Below are 13100 nucleotides of genomic sequence, written 5' to 3'. Positions count from 1 at the left end.
GGTATAAAAAAGGTAAGTGTCGTTGGGTTTTGATTTTAAAATAAGAACGTACACTCACGCACTCATATACACCTAATATAGGGGTAAAATGGTTTTTTTTTTTTTTTTTTTTTTTTTTTTTTTGAGTTATTGGCAATTGAAACGTGTATCTCTTTTCGAGAGACGTGGGTGGCCCTGAAAAGAGCCTTTTTTGGTGTAGGGGTGAGTTTAAGCAATCAACTTTAACTGTCTTAAGCCTTTGCCACGGCCGAGGCCTACTTCTGATGATGATGATTTGGTTGAAATCACTAAGGGTGGTACGGTAGGCTTAGTCACAGGGTTGGCGTGTTTAGCTCGGGAAGGTCGTATTCTCTTCGGTTGAGATAAAGAAGTCTGATACATTTGTTTCAGACTTCTTAACTCCGCTAAAATGTCCAACAGTACCGTGACGGTTTGACTTTCACCCTCTTGTTTCTTTGCTGCTACTTCTTGTTTTTGTTGTTTTTTTCTTACCTCTTCTTCTTGCTGCTGTTGCTGTAGGAGAAAAGCTTGTTCCGTTTCCTTTTGTCGTTGTATAAATTTCTCCAATTCTTCTTTCTGTCTCTGTCTACAATTCTACACTTGCGGTAATGAAGAAGGAGACGAAGGTTCCGGAACAAATTCTTGCGAGGTAAGAAAATCCACAAAATCCCAGTTTACCTCTTCTGAAAGTAAGTCCGGGTTCCCTTGGGTGGTCTCCACTACTGGTGCACCCCAATGGATCGTTTTCTGAGTTTCCGTCATGTTGAAAAACTGTCGCATGGATTGACTACACACAGGCGCTAGCGAATCTATATAGACCACGTGACGTCACAGACTGCTCTCTTCCGATTGGACGTGGGCTGACTGAATTTTGTAACGCGTATTTGGATTGGTCAATGAATTCAATCGGTTTCAATCCTTCCTCTACCTATAAATAAACGCAGTTCACTGCATTGATTCACCTGTTCTCGGCGCCTCAGGATGTGTACCGATGTGCAATCTTCTACGCTTGTGTCTTCAATGATGTTCCGGACGGACATACCCATGTATGTCCGGTCCAAGTGGACAGTTGTCCACAGGACAGACACCAGTCTGTGGATACGTAGGATCTACGTAGAAAGACAAGGATGCCTCAAAAGAGTCCTGATTTACGGTCCTACAGTGAGACGTAGCCTAAGGACAAGAAGAAGACCAATGCGGTGCCCTTTATGTTAATGGATACATTAACATAAACCCAAAAGCCCTTTTCAGGGCCACTCATAGGTCTCGAAAAGAGACTGACTTTCAATTGCCTACCCTTTTTTAAAATTTTTTTAAAAAAAATTCCATGTTAAATTCCCCTTGTCCCTAGACAGACCCAGACTATAGTTCCATGTTCCATTCCCCTTGTCCCTAGACAGACCCACACTCTATTCCCATGTTAAATTCCCCTTGCCCCTAGAGTGCCGCGACAATATTTCCATGTTAAATTCCCCTTGTCCCTAGAGTGCCGAGACAATTTTTCCCATGTTAAATTTACATAGTCCCCAGAGTGCCGGGACCCTGTTTTTAATGGTAAGTCCCATTGTCCCTAGATCGCCCCTATATACTACTTGTGTAGTAGTCTAATGCAAAACAGTGCAAAATAAATAAATAAATAAATAAATTAAAAAAATATATAAAAAATGCATAAAAGATATCAATATAAAAACAAATTGATCTTTGGTAAAAACTCCAATGCTCGTCATACATGCATTGAATAGCTAATTTTAACAACTTTACGTTGCCAAAAAGGATGAGATATATGGATGTTGTTTGTCGTTATGGATAGAGGAAATATCAAGATATTTGTGTACAAAGCCATTGACTTCAACAAAAAAATAATAGCAATAAGGACACAGTCATAATAATGTCATATAGCAGTCTTATTGTGTGCCCTACTTAGGCTGTTTGGGGTTCCCATGAATATTCATCCAGAAAAGCGAGTTCATCCCAAAATTTGGAATATTAATATCTTTGCCAAAGAGATAAAGACAGAGTTCATGGGAGGTAAAAGGAGAAATGTACGGGAGGTCTTCCTAGCCGTGGAATAACAGATTTTGTTTTTATCATGCATGATATCATTCACATATACACCCCCACCCCCACATATGATATATATACACATATAAATATATATTCAACACACACACACACACACACACACACACACACACACACATATATATATATATATATATATATATATATATATATATATATATATATATATATATATATATATATATATATATATATATCTATTTTGGTATGAAACTTAAAAACGTTATTTTATTTTAAACGTGAAATAAGGATCAACATGTTACCCAGAAATCTCTCTCTCTCTCTCTCTCTCACAGGGTGGCAGAAGCAGAGTACATGATCGAGACAAGTGGGGGGAACTGGTCAGATGTTCAGCAGCACAGCGTCTCGACGGCCACACCTGGTCAAGAGACTGATGATGATGATGATATTATATATATATATATATATATATATATATATATATATATATATATATATACACACACACAAACTATAGAGGATGTCCTTTGATATTACCCTCACAGTAAAAGTAGTAATTTCCACTCCCTCAACATTAGGTGTTGTATGTATCATCATATTCGGAAAACAATTTTTCAAAGATATCCGGGTGTTCCACTAAGCATTTAATTTTTTAATTAATCATATTTTTGTTTTGTTCAATCGTTATTTTGTCCTTTGTAATGGAAGCTTGAATGAAGTATCAGCAAGGTACAATTTATAATGGCTAGAGTCAATGAAAAAATTAAGAAGACGAATAAGGAAGTAGAGATGCTGATGACAATGACTATGACGACGATGATTTGTTTTGTTTTCCGTATTATTTCCTTGCAGTCAAACATTGCTGATACTTAATTCAGTTGGAACGTCTGATAAAATATAATCTAGTGCGTTATGGGAAGATGGCAGCGCTCTGTGAATTGATTTCCGCTGGATTGATAGGTGATTTTTGTCGCGATAAAGTTTGCTTGTTGAACGTTTATATTGTAATATCTGAATCTTTACAAATATTTGCTAACAGTACAATTTCACCAGTGACGTCTGGACCCTGCGTCTTGAGTAGTTCGTTCAAAAACTTACGTTAGTGGGAAAGGCAATAATAGATAGGTGACGCCCATCATTTTTAGACTAGCCCGGCAGTCGTAGTTTATTGTTATAGAAATAAAGCAAAAACGAAACAAAGCAAAACAAAACACACAGACTCCCCCACATAACAACAAACAAACGTAAAATGTAAAGTAAGAAGAAATGAAAACGTTTAATAAACTCTCTTGATCGATCGAATGGTAGCATTTCTATTATTGGAAAACGGATTCCTCTATTCCCAAAATTTTTAGTTCTGTTTTCCCATAAACTTTTTCTATGGTCTTAAACTAAGCAACAGAAATGAGTGTTAACTAACAGTTTAGTAAAATTCAGTAAGTAATTTATTTCTATAGAATACAAAGCAAAATTAAAAAGAGTTTAATGTATTGTGAATTAAATCCCAGATAATCATAAAAAGTGCTATCAAAATCCTAAAGTATGGGGGATTCTGATTGAATTCCAGTAGTGTTCTGAATGAAATTAGCCTTGAATGTAGTAGTGTGACAATAGCCATGATGAATTACAAAGATACAACGAATTCACAATAATTTTCAAAATATTAATTTAGTCCCAAAGTCAAAAAGAAATTTATAATTCCAGGGAATAAATCAAATAAATAAATCCTCTGCCAGGTATTTTTGTTTAAATTTTAAAAGAAGGTCAGACCTTTTTTCTTAAATTTTAGAAGCTACATGGGAAAGGGCAATTAGACCATGTTTTTCCCAGGCGAATACCATAGTCCTTAATTAAGATACAGGTAAACATGTTTCCCATCAAAATAATAATAATCTTAATACATGATCTAAAGTTATAGTCAAGAATTAGCTATGTAGTATGTTGTTTATAAAAGAAAAAGACATTAGTCATATGTGCCAAATTTCAAAGGTCAGTTACACAATACAAATTAAATATACATAGCATATGGTCATGGATAAAGCCAGCACACAATACAAATTAAATATACATAACATGTCCCTTCATAAAGAAAAAGAAAGATTAATACAATAAAGCTTTCTTTTATATATTAACAAAATATACACATGATACTATAATAATTAAAATTACATAAATGTCTTATGAATGGCACAAATTATACATAAAGCTATAGTCATGTGAAAGTGCATCTGCAATTGGATTATCTTTTCCCGTTTTTGCCTAAAGTCAATATTGTATTCCTGCATCATCAAACTTAACTGTAACAATCCCTCCAAGCCATCAGTATTCACAATACTTTGATTTTGGGATCATAGGGGCAACATTTTTTTCTTGTAACACTCATTTTGGGTAGGTCTTAAACAATTACTACAGCACCATATTAGATTACAATTGGTTCATATTATAATTTTTCCCAGAAACTTTGAGGTGTTTTGGTAAAGGCAGGGTACTCAATAGATTTCAAAACTGTGGTTCATTTGACTCTTGGCACCAAAATCTCAAGAGTCAAAATGAACATGTTGAGAGTAAAAACTGAACTTGCAGATGATTTGTTTTTGGGTCATGATCTCTTAGCTGGAATTGTTTGTTATTCATGGAGCAAACTGATGCTTTAGATTTCTTGTCTCATGTTAAATAAAGGGAAACACTTGTAGGTTATTTTGCCAATGATGCTGAAGATTTCTTACAGCTCTTGGAGATTTATTCTCCTCGTCATAATTGTTACTATCTTTATTTTTCTTTGGAATCTGAGGGTTGAAATGGATGGTCATATCTGAGACTGAGACATTAAAGAAAATATACTTCTGGAGCCATTGTGATTAATTGTATGACAGTTTGATGAAGAAGGAAGAGGTGTACAGTTATCAAGCATATTTAATTTCATTCACCAGATCACTGATTTCATTAATTGTGATTATCAAGTTTCACACTTAACAGGCCCACATTGGTTTTCTAATCCAGATTCCACCTTCAATAACTTTATTTTTGAGAAGAATGGAGAATGTCTTCTCTCTATCAGCATTAGAATGTGGCAATGAAAAAACAACCATGTTTAGCCTGCAAGAAACATCAAACTTCAGTTTTTCTATGGCTGAGTTTTTAAGTTATTGACTGCTCTGCAGTCATCTTCATTAGCCAAGATTCTCATATGTTAACTTATGTACATTGTTTGACATATCCAAACCTTGGCTAGCGTAGATGCTCTCCAGTATTCCTCCAAGTCAAGTTCATCCTAAGGAGAAAGTTTAAGTGTCGAAAAGGACATGAGATGTATGCTCACATTTCATATTCCTTTGCCAGTTTTCTAGTATGCGTATTTGGAGAAATCTTATGGTTTTGGCATTTTGACATGAACTGAACTGAAACTTATATCAGCTTCCCTTAAATATTCGTCTTTAAATGTCTTGAGCAATGCAAGAACAATTCAGCAATACAAAAATCTACGATCAGCAGATTTTTTTTAATTAATGTACTTAAAGGCCATCATGAACCACCTCAGATCCGTTTGTCACTTATAACACCTCACAAGACATCCAGCATTTGGCCTCATCTCTCCTGATTACAAGAGAAAGGTATTCAAGTAAAAGCTTGTTGCATACATGTCAGCATTTGTAACCTCATTACCACACATTTGATTTGCACTGGTATTACGTTTCCAGTTTCCATTAGACTGGTTCCCACTGGTTGTTGTAATGTGGGGATAATACACCTCTCCCTCGATAACTTGCACACAACAGGGTCCACAAACATAGACCGCACTATAAGCGAGGCATGAGTTACCAATGGACCTCCAAAAATTCAAAACAATTGCTTTGACGTCGAGAAAACCATTTGGGGGAGCGGGATAAGGGAACTGGGCTGTTTAATGACTGAATCCTCATTTTACAATCACGTTGATAATAATTTTTAATAATGCGCTTTTTCTAATAAAGTTGTTCATTATTCTGCTTAAATAACATTTTTTTCTCTTTAAATATACAACATATGAAAGATCGTTCCATCTGGTTTGAACAACCATCATGTGTACGTGAAAAATATGTGCATTGTGTCAATGCTTTTTGTTTTCTTGATGAGTCTGGTTCCCGTAGTGGTGTTTAATAGTATCCTGCCAAATTGGGAGTCCACAAGCAGGGAACTAGACTAACTGTTGATACACCACCAAACAAGATTCCTTTTTTTTCTCAAAAACACGCAACATTTATTTCGTGACACATCTACGTCGAAACTCAATTTTTTTTTGTTCAGTTAGTACAGTATTGATGTGATTTCATTGGAAGTAATAATTAAATTTCTTATCATTCCTGAGGATATCTCTAAGTGCCAGTTTTATTTTACGAAGTATTCATTTCGCTTGGCTGCCTTGTTATCTTTGATAACAGTTATGAAAGAGTCGGTTAATTAAGGTAGTTTATGTTACATACACAATAAAGTTTATAACAGCATTCGATTGATCAGATGAGATGAGTTCACCCGACATACGACCGAAACACCTAGATTTTAAGTTAGTAGTAGTTTCGTGCCTTTTAACTTTTCTTTTATTCCACTTCCCTTTTTTTTTGATTCAAAAGACATAATTAACGTGATAATACAAAGGAGGCCAGCTTTTAATTCAGTGCAACAATACAACAAATACTTCCGCAAGTCAGTTATCAAAACACGGTTGGCACTTAATTAGGTTCTCAGAAAAATGCTCGCTAACATAGCTGTTATGGTAGGTTGATGCATTTTACATTTAATTACAAGAGGACACATTGCATTTATGATAATTGCACTTTAAAGGAACTAAAAGATAGAACTAGAACACAGATTTCAGTTGATAAAAAAATTATTTAATTTGTATTTATTTATTAAAGCACTGCCTCCACTTGGCGTAAGTGACATTTTCATTTATCAAAATTTCCTTACATAACATTAATTGTGGTGTACTAGGAATGTCGTTTGGAAAGAAAATTTAAAAAAATTGTATGACCTATTTTTAAATTTGATATTTCATAGTGTTGATTAAATTTCCAGGTCCTATCTACCGTTTTCGACAATAAAATGAGCGATACATCACAGTTTCCATTACCAATTTTGATAGCGATTTTCTTCAAGTTCAACAAAAAGGGATCAATTTTTGGGGTATTTTCTGGTTTAAAAACTGAGATCCACGCCTGAGCCCCACATTATAAGTGGGTTCATGAGTTATCTGGGCACGAGTTATCGAGGGAGTGGTGTATGCACAAATATACTGATATTTTTCTACAAAAATAAATAATCTTTTATTTTTCAAAAGCTATATATTGTAATTAAACAGTATATATGATAGACGGCCTTTGAAATTATATTTCTTATTTTTAAAATCCACAGATTGTAACTAAACAGTATGTGTGATAGATGGCCTTTCAAATTATAATTTTGTCCTACTTCATCTAGTATCACATGCATGTTGATGGTCAGTCAGACAAATGACTATATTTAATTCAAAAGTTAATTGAATCTAGTCATAATTGATTCCTTCTTCCACTATCATCAACATGAAATATAATCTAGAAACAATCTAACCTTGATTCAGGACCAAGTGTGACATCAGTGACCAGTTTTTATTGATTTTGCAAAGGGGTCAATAAGGGGTAAATAGTATTGTTGCAAATGTCAATCACTGGCACATACAGTCAACTTGTTATGGACAGTGTACACTGTAAGAAATTATGCCAGAGATGAATCAAGGGTAGTCAAGAATGGTGCTCCAAAATCAACATGTGTCATAAAAATGCACAGGTTGGAATTTCCATGAATTAGAACTGGGTATAATTTAAATACAGCATGTCAAAACCCGAGGGTACATGTCTATTTAGTACCCTGTAAAGGAATCAGTACTTCAATCCTATTGCCATCAAGAGTTGACATCACCAGTATTATCCATATAAGCATGGTACATGCTTGCAGAAATGGGATCAAGTGTTTATATAAGGACTTAAAACAAATTGCTCTGGTTTTCGTTTATACTCAGCCAGACCCTATTAGTTTGCTGGTCAACCACAACAGTTTTGCTGAGCAATAAATGAAGAATAAAACCCCCAGACAATTTTGGATTTGTTTTAATATTGTGACCAGTCTGGCAATCAGTTTTCATTGGTAATATTATTCAGCACTGTGCAGATTAAGACATTTCTTCCAATATATTTAAGCAATTATTTGACATAGACTAGAGGTCATGATTCATTAATCATTAATGGCTACCTTTGGTTGCTGTTTGCAAATTGTTGTTGGCTTCAAATCTAGAGTAAGTTGTATGACTTGCTTGTCGGTTTGGTTTTTAACAACACTTTAAACACATTCTTGGCTTGATCATACCTTGGAAATGGGAGCTAAGTACTTATTCCAAGGACAACACTGAGGCAGCCAACTTGGACAGGTCTGGGTAAGTATTGAACACATGACTCTTGGATTATGATTTTAATGTTCTACCAACTGAGCTCCCACAAGTTATATTAGACAAATTGTTTGAGTAATTGTACAGAGAGTGCTTGTCTTACTCATGACATCGAGTTGTTGATTATAATGACAAGGTCTTTTGTCAGAACAATAAGGGGGCCCAGGGTGGCTTAGTGGTTTAAAGCACACGACTTTTTATGAAAAAAGCCATCTCATCTCTGGCCATGTGGGTTCCATTCTTGGGCTTGGCCAATATGGGTATGTGAGAAAGCTTGCCAGTTGCTTTGTATGGGTCCGTGGTTCTTACTGTGGTTTTCCTGGGTTTTCTGCCATGTATTGCCTATCAGTCACAGAAAAACAGCTTTATACCAAAAACAACAAAAACAACAAAAACAGCAACAGACGAGTAAAATTACATCATGCAACTGTGGTTTACTTGTTGTAAATGAAGGGAGAAAAAAAAATGATTAAACAAAATAAATTTTATTCCAACTATCTCATCCATTTGCCTTTTTTTCTTCATGCAACCAAAAATGCACATATATGATTTTTGCAGGCCTAATATGAATTGTTTATTACAAATGATCATATAATTCTTAAAATGTAATCCACCTGGTGTCATGGAGCTTGTCAAAAATATGACAGAGCAATGGAATAGTGGCCCCAACATAAATTGTGGTTTAGTTGGGCTGTGAGGGTGAAGTTGGGAGAGTACATCTGACAAAGCTGCAACAGTAACAGTACGTTTTATAGGCCTGTGGAGAAAACCATTCATATTCATCTTATCAATTTTCATATCTATTACAATTTCTTTTATGAAATAAATCAAATAAGACAATACAATTAGATTTTGCAGGTTCCCTTGAAGAAATTACACAGCAATCATTCCATTTTATTATTAGTTTTCAGAACAAATGCTGTTGTAATATTTAATAGAGTTGGATTATGAACATAAGGGGACTTCATAGGGATTTATTTATTGTCATTTTCACTTGAATACAGAAAAAAAGACACTTTAAACTACTATCATCCCTTGCACTCTACTATTCAAAGAGAACAAAAACAGTAAAATGTCCACTTCAGTTTAAGACATTAACTCCTGGTGATGAATTTACATGGCAGGAGGTAATAGCCTACTGCCGAGCTCTGTAGTGTCAAGGTCATGTATGATACACTAAAGTGGGTAGTATTATAGAAAGGTAGACAGATGTAGCTCTACAAAGATACCAAATAATCTGGAATTTCTAGTTGCACTACAAAATACAGAGAGAAAAGCCTCATATTTTGGACCCGATTTTTTTTCTACCCAAAAATTGCCCGTGTTCGGAATCTGATTTTGTGTCTGGATTTTAGACTTTTTGGTCTCAGATCTAAGGCAGACCAGTATGAACTGCAAACAGACAGATGAACCTTTGCTAAAGGTAGGATAAGATGGGCGTTTGGAATAAAGAGTGGTCTTGATACAAAAATAATGGGTCTCTTAAGCAAAAACATAAAACTCCAACGTTTACCCTTCTGCTCATAAACGAGCCAAATAACCAGTGAAAACAATGTTTCTAACACAACTAGTCAGAATGTTATTGGAAGATCACCTGGAAGTTGGTGTTTTAGGATGTATTCAGAAATAGCTTTCATAATGTGTTTCTTACTTGAATTTCAGACAAAAACGGCAAAAACCTCCAAGGGTTAATGTGTTAACTAGGTAACCTGTCTTGAAGGAGGAACTCATTAGCAGGTCTGTGGTATTCTAGGACTAAAAATTTATAGTGAAAATCCCCCCTCTCAGTTTAGAAGAAAGGGGATGAATTTTTTGATTATAGGATGGATTTGATAATGAAATATAATGTGTGAATTTAATGCATTTCATGGCACATTTGTATCTCTACTAGTCATAATTACTTTTCCTTTTGACAGAAAAAGATACAAATGATGATGTACTGTGGACCTGGTCTTATCCTACAGTTTCTGCAGAACAAAGGAGCATGTTTATACAGAGGTGTGGACTCATTTCTCGCCCTGAGACAGCAAGCTGTCCATTTTTATACAGTCAGTGGAACCACACATGGTATTACATTTACACATCTGTTGTCAAGGAAACAGATGCTCTACCCAGGGTAGGTTTTTAACACTGCACTCATAAAGTTACACTAAATTAGATACAGTTTCACAAAACAGCCGAAGTACAAAAGTAAACTTTATGCTTAAGTGTAAGAGATGGTAATTTTCCATAACTTTGGTCATCGCAAATATAGTGTTGCAAAAATTTCAGAATGATCTCAGTTGATTTGTGTTTTTAAATGTTCAGTTGTAATATTGACAGACTCCAAATATCATTGTTAACTTTGGGGTTTTGAGTTGGAGCCCAGTGTTACAACTCTGGTCATAAACTAAGTAACAGAAAGAAGCAAAACCAAGTTTTATAAAACTTAAAAAATAATCAAAGTCATAAAGGAAAATATGAGAGGAACTAACAGTATTATGTAGTGAATCCAAAATGATTCTGACAAAGTTCCATGAAAGTCCAAAAGAATGAAAAGTTTAATGAAAATTTAAAAACTGGAAATGTACTGATCTGCCAAGAATAATGACATTAGAATGGGATCACCCAGAACTCCTTTGAATAATTCATAACAGCTCCAGAAAAATATTATAGTCCAAATAATGAGCACATTCTATTTGCACTGAACAGTCTAAACAAATGTGTTTCCCCTCGAATAATATCCAAAGACATGTTCAGTTTCGTCCTTATGTTCACCTTCTATTACGACTATATCTCACAACATACCCCATGTGACAGATCTTACTTCTCACTTTATCTTGAACTTGCTTATTCATGCAACCTAGCCCAGCCAAATGGAAATTACTAAATTCCTCTAGAACCATCTGAACCCCATCAGTCATTGACAAATGAACCCAAAGTTGCCATTAAATCTTATTAATTTATTAGTAAGTGTCAGTGCATGCATAAGCATCTTTTTATAGATCCTATATGATTTTATAATCTTAGCAGACCCTGTCATGTAGGCACAGTATAACTAAAGATATTTTGTACAATTTACATCCATGAATAAAAAGTATAAAACTTAGATAAAAATCATATACCAGGAGTTGCAAAAAAATATAGATATACATTACATCCACATCAAATCACCATCAAGTTTTTAAGTTGAGTTATATATTTATGGAAGAAAGCAAAATTTCCTGTAGTTAGAGGTTATCCTTCCAGGACCTACAGAGACTTGCAGTTTTTTAAACTGGTTGTGGAGCTTTATCCGAACTGGCTTTAAATTTGTTCAAGAGGAATTGTGGCCCAGGATTTTCTAGTTTAAATTTTATTCGTAGGCATTCTATACATACATTTTGTATGTTAATACTGGGTATGCTTTATTTTGTTGCTTAAAAAAGGGTGATATTTTACAAGTGGCGAAGCATGGTTAAAATATCTCATTTTTGGTGATATAAGATAAAATATATTTGATATTTATGCAGGAAAATTTCTTTCTTTTTGTTATCTATAACCAAAATTGCTCCAGAATCAAAGCTTAGCGGATTAAACTGACTCTTCAGCATAACACCCCCCCATTGTAAATTTATCTTACTTTTACAAGCTGATCATATAGATATCAGTGACTTAAGAGACCTGTTGGCTAGTTATGACCTAATCTCTCACAGTAATTATATTTTTGAAATTTTATAAACTTTTTGATCACATCTGATTGCAAAGTAGGTCCAAATTCAGCAATGCATCACAGTGGGTTTATCATTGTTGTCAAGGAAGGAAGGGAAAATAACTCCATAGACACATGAACAGAGTTGAGTCAGATTTCTTCAGCAAAATTTAATTTTCATGTCTGAAATGTTATGTAGTTTCTTTTTAAAGTGCTTATTTTTTGTTGCTACACGTGTAACTTCCGTAGGCACAAACAATCCAGAATACATGACATGATGGGAAATCTTATATATTTACATTTGAAACGATAAGAATATATTTTTTGCATGTGAAAATATTGGACTGAAAAAAATAAAATAATTTCTCCCCAGTTGGTTTCTATATTTCACTGTCAAGTATATAATTATTTTTAAAAAATTAATTTACATTAATTAAAATCATTCAATATTTTGTTTTAGCCTGTTAGTTATAAAAAATCTGTAAATGTTGCAGATTCTTAGCATAATGAAAGAACAGCTTAAACATTTACATTTCCATCTCTTATGCTTAACTTCATATTTCAGGTGAAGATGTTCTCCATAGTGTTGGTGACAAAGGACTTTAACCCTGAAAAGTATGAAGTTTTATGCAGAGTACTTAGTCAGAATTTTTGTCGGACAGGTTCACCAGCAACCATGTTGGAGACCTACATGTCAGTTGTAACGAGAGGCACATGTGCAATGGAAGAAAATGGAAAATTTTCCACAAGTGATTATGATGTCAAAAAAGCATATGCAAATTCTAGGGTTAAAAGTAAGTAGATGTTTTGGTATTTGATATGTTGCAAAAGCTGATAAATTCATATTTTATGTATTCATTTTACAATACACACATAGTTTATTGACTGTGTTACTTTTGTGCTGGTGTAGGTTTGTACTAAGTATAGTTCAGT

At 34.4% G+C, this 13100-nt stretch overlaps 1 protein-coding gene across 1 annotated transcript in view; it reads left to right on the top strand.

Annotated features, from left to right (window-relative positions):
- The first annotated feature begins 2934 nt into the window (after positions 1–2934).
- LOC149770988 (DENN domain-containing protein 10-like) overlaps positions 2935–13100 on the top strand; it is a 40114-nt gene continuing 29948 nt past the window's right edge. The window contains exons 1-3 of the mRNA XM_089948922.1: positions 2935–3003; positions 10414–10613; positions 12733–12961. Coding sequence (XP_089805048.1) covers positions 2964–3003; positions 10414–10613; positions 12733–12961 — 469 coding nt within the window. The 5' untranslated portion in view covers positions 2935–2963. The remainder of the gene's footprint in view (positions 3004–10413; positions 10614–12732; positions 12962–13100) is intronic.

The sequence above is a fragment of the Sinohyriopsis cumingii genome, unplaced genomic scaffold (assembly GCF_028554795.1).
Source record: "Sinohyriopsis cumingii isolate HCF-2022 unplaced genomic scaffold, ASM2855479v2 utg002156l, whole genome shotgun sequence".
In the NCBI taxonomy this organism is placed as follows: domain Eukaryota; kingdom Metazoa; phylum Mollusca; class Bivalvia; order Unionida; family Unionidae; genus Sinohyriopsis; species Sinohyriopsis cumingii.
This window is presented reverse-complemented; position numbering and strand designations above follow the sequence as displayed.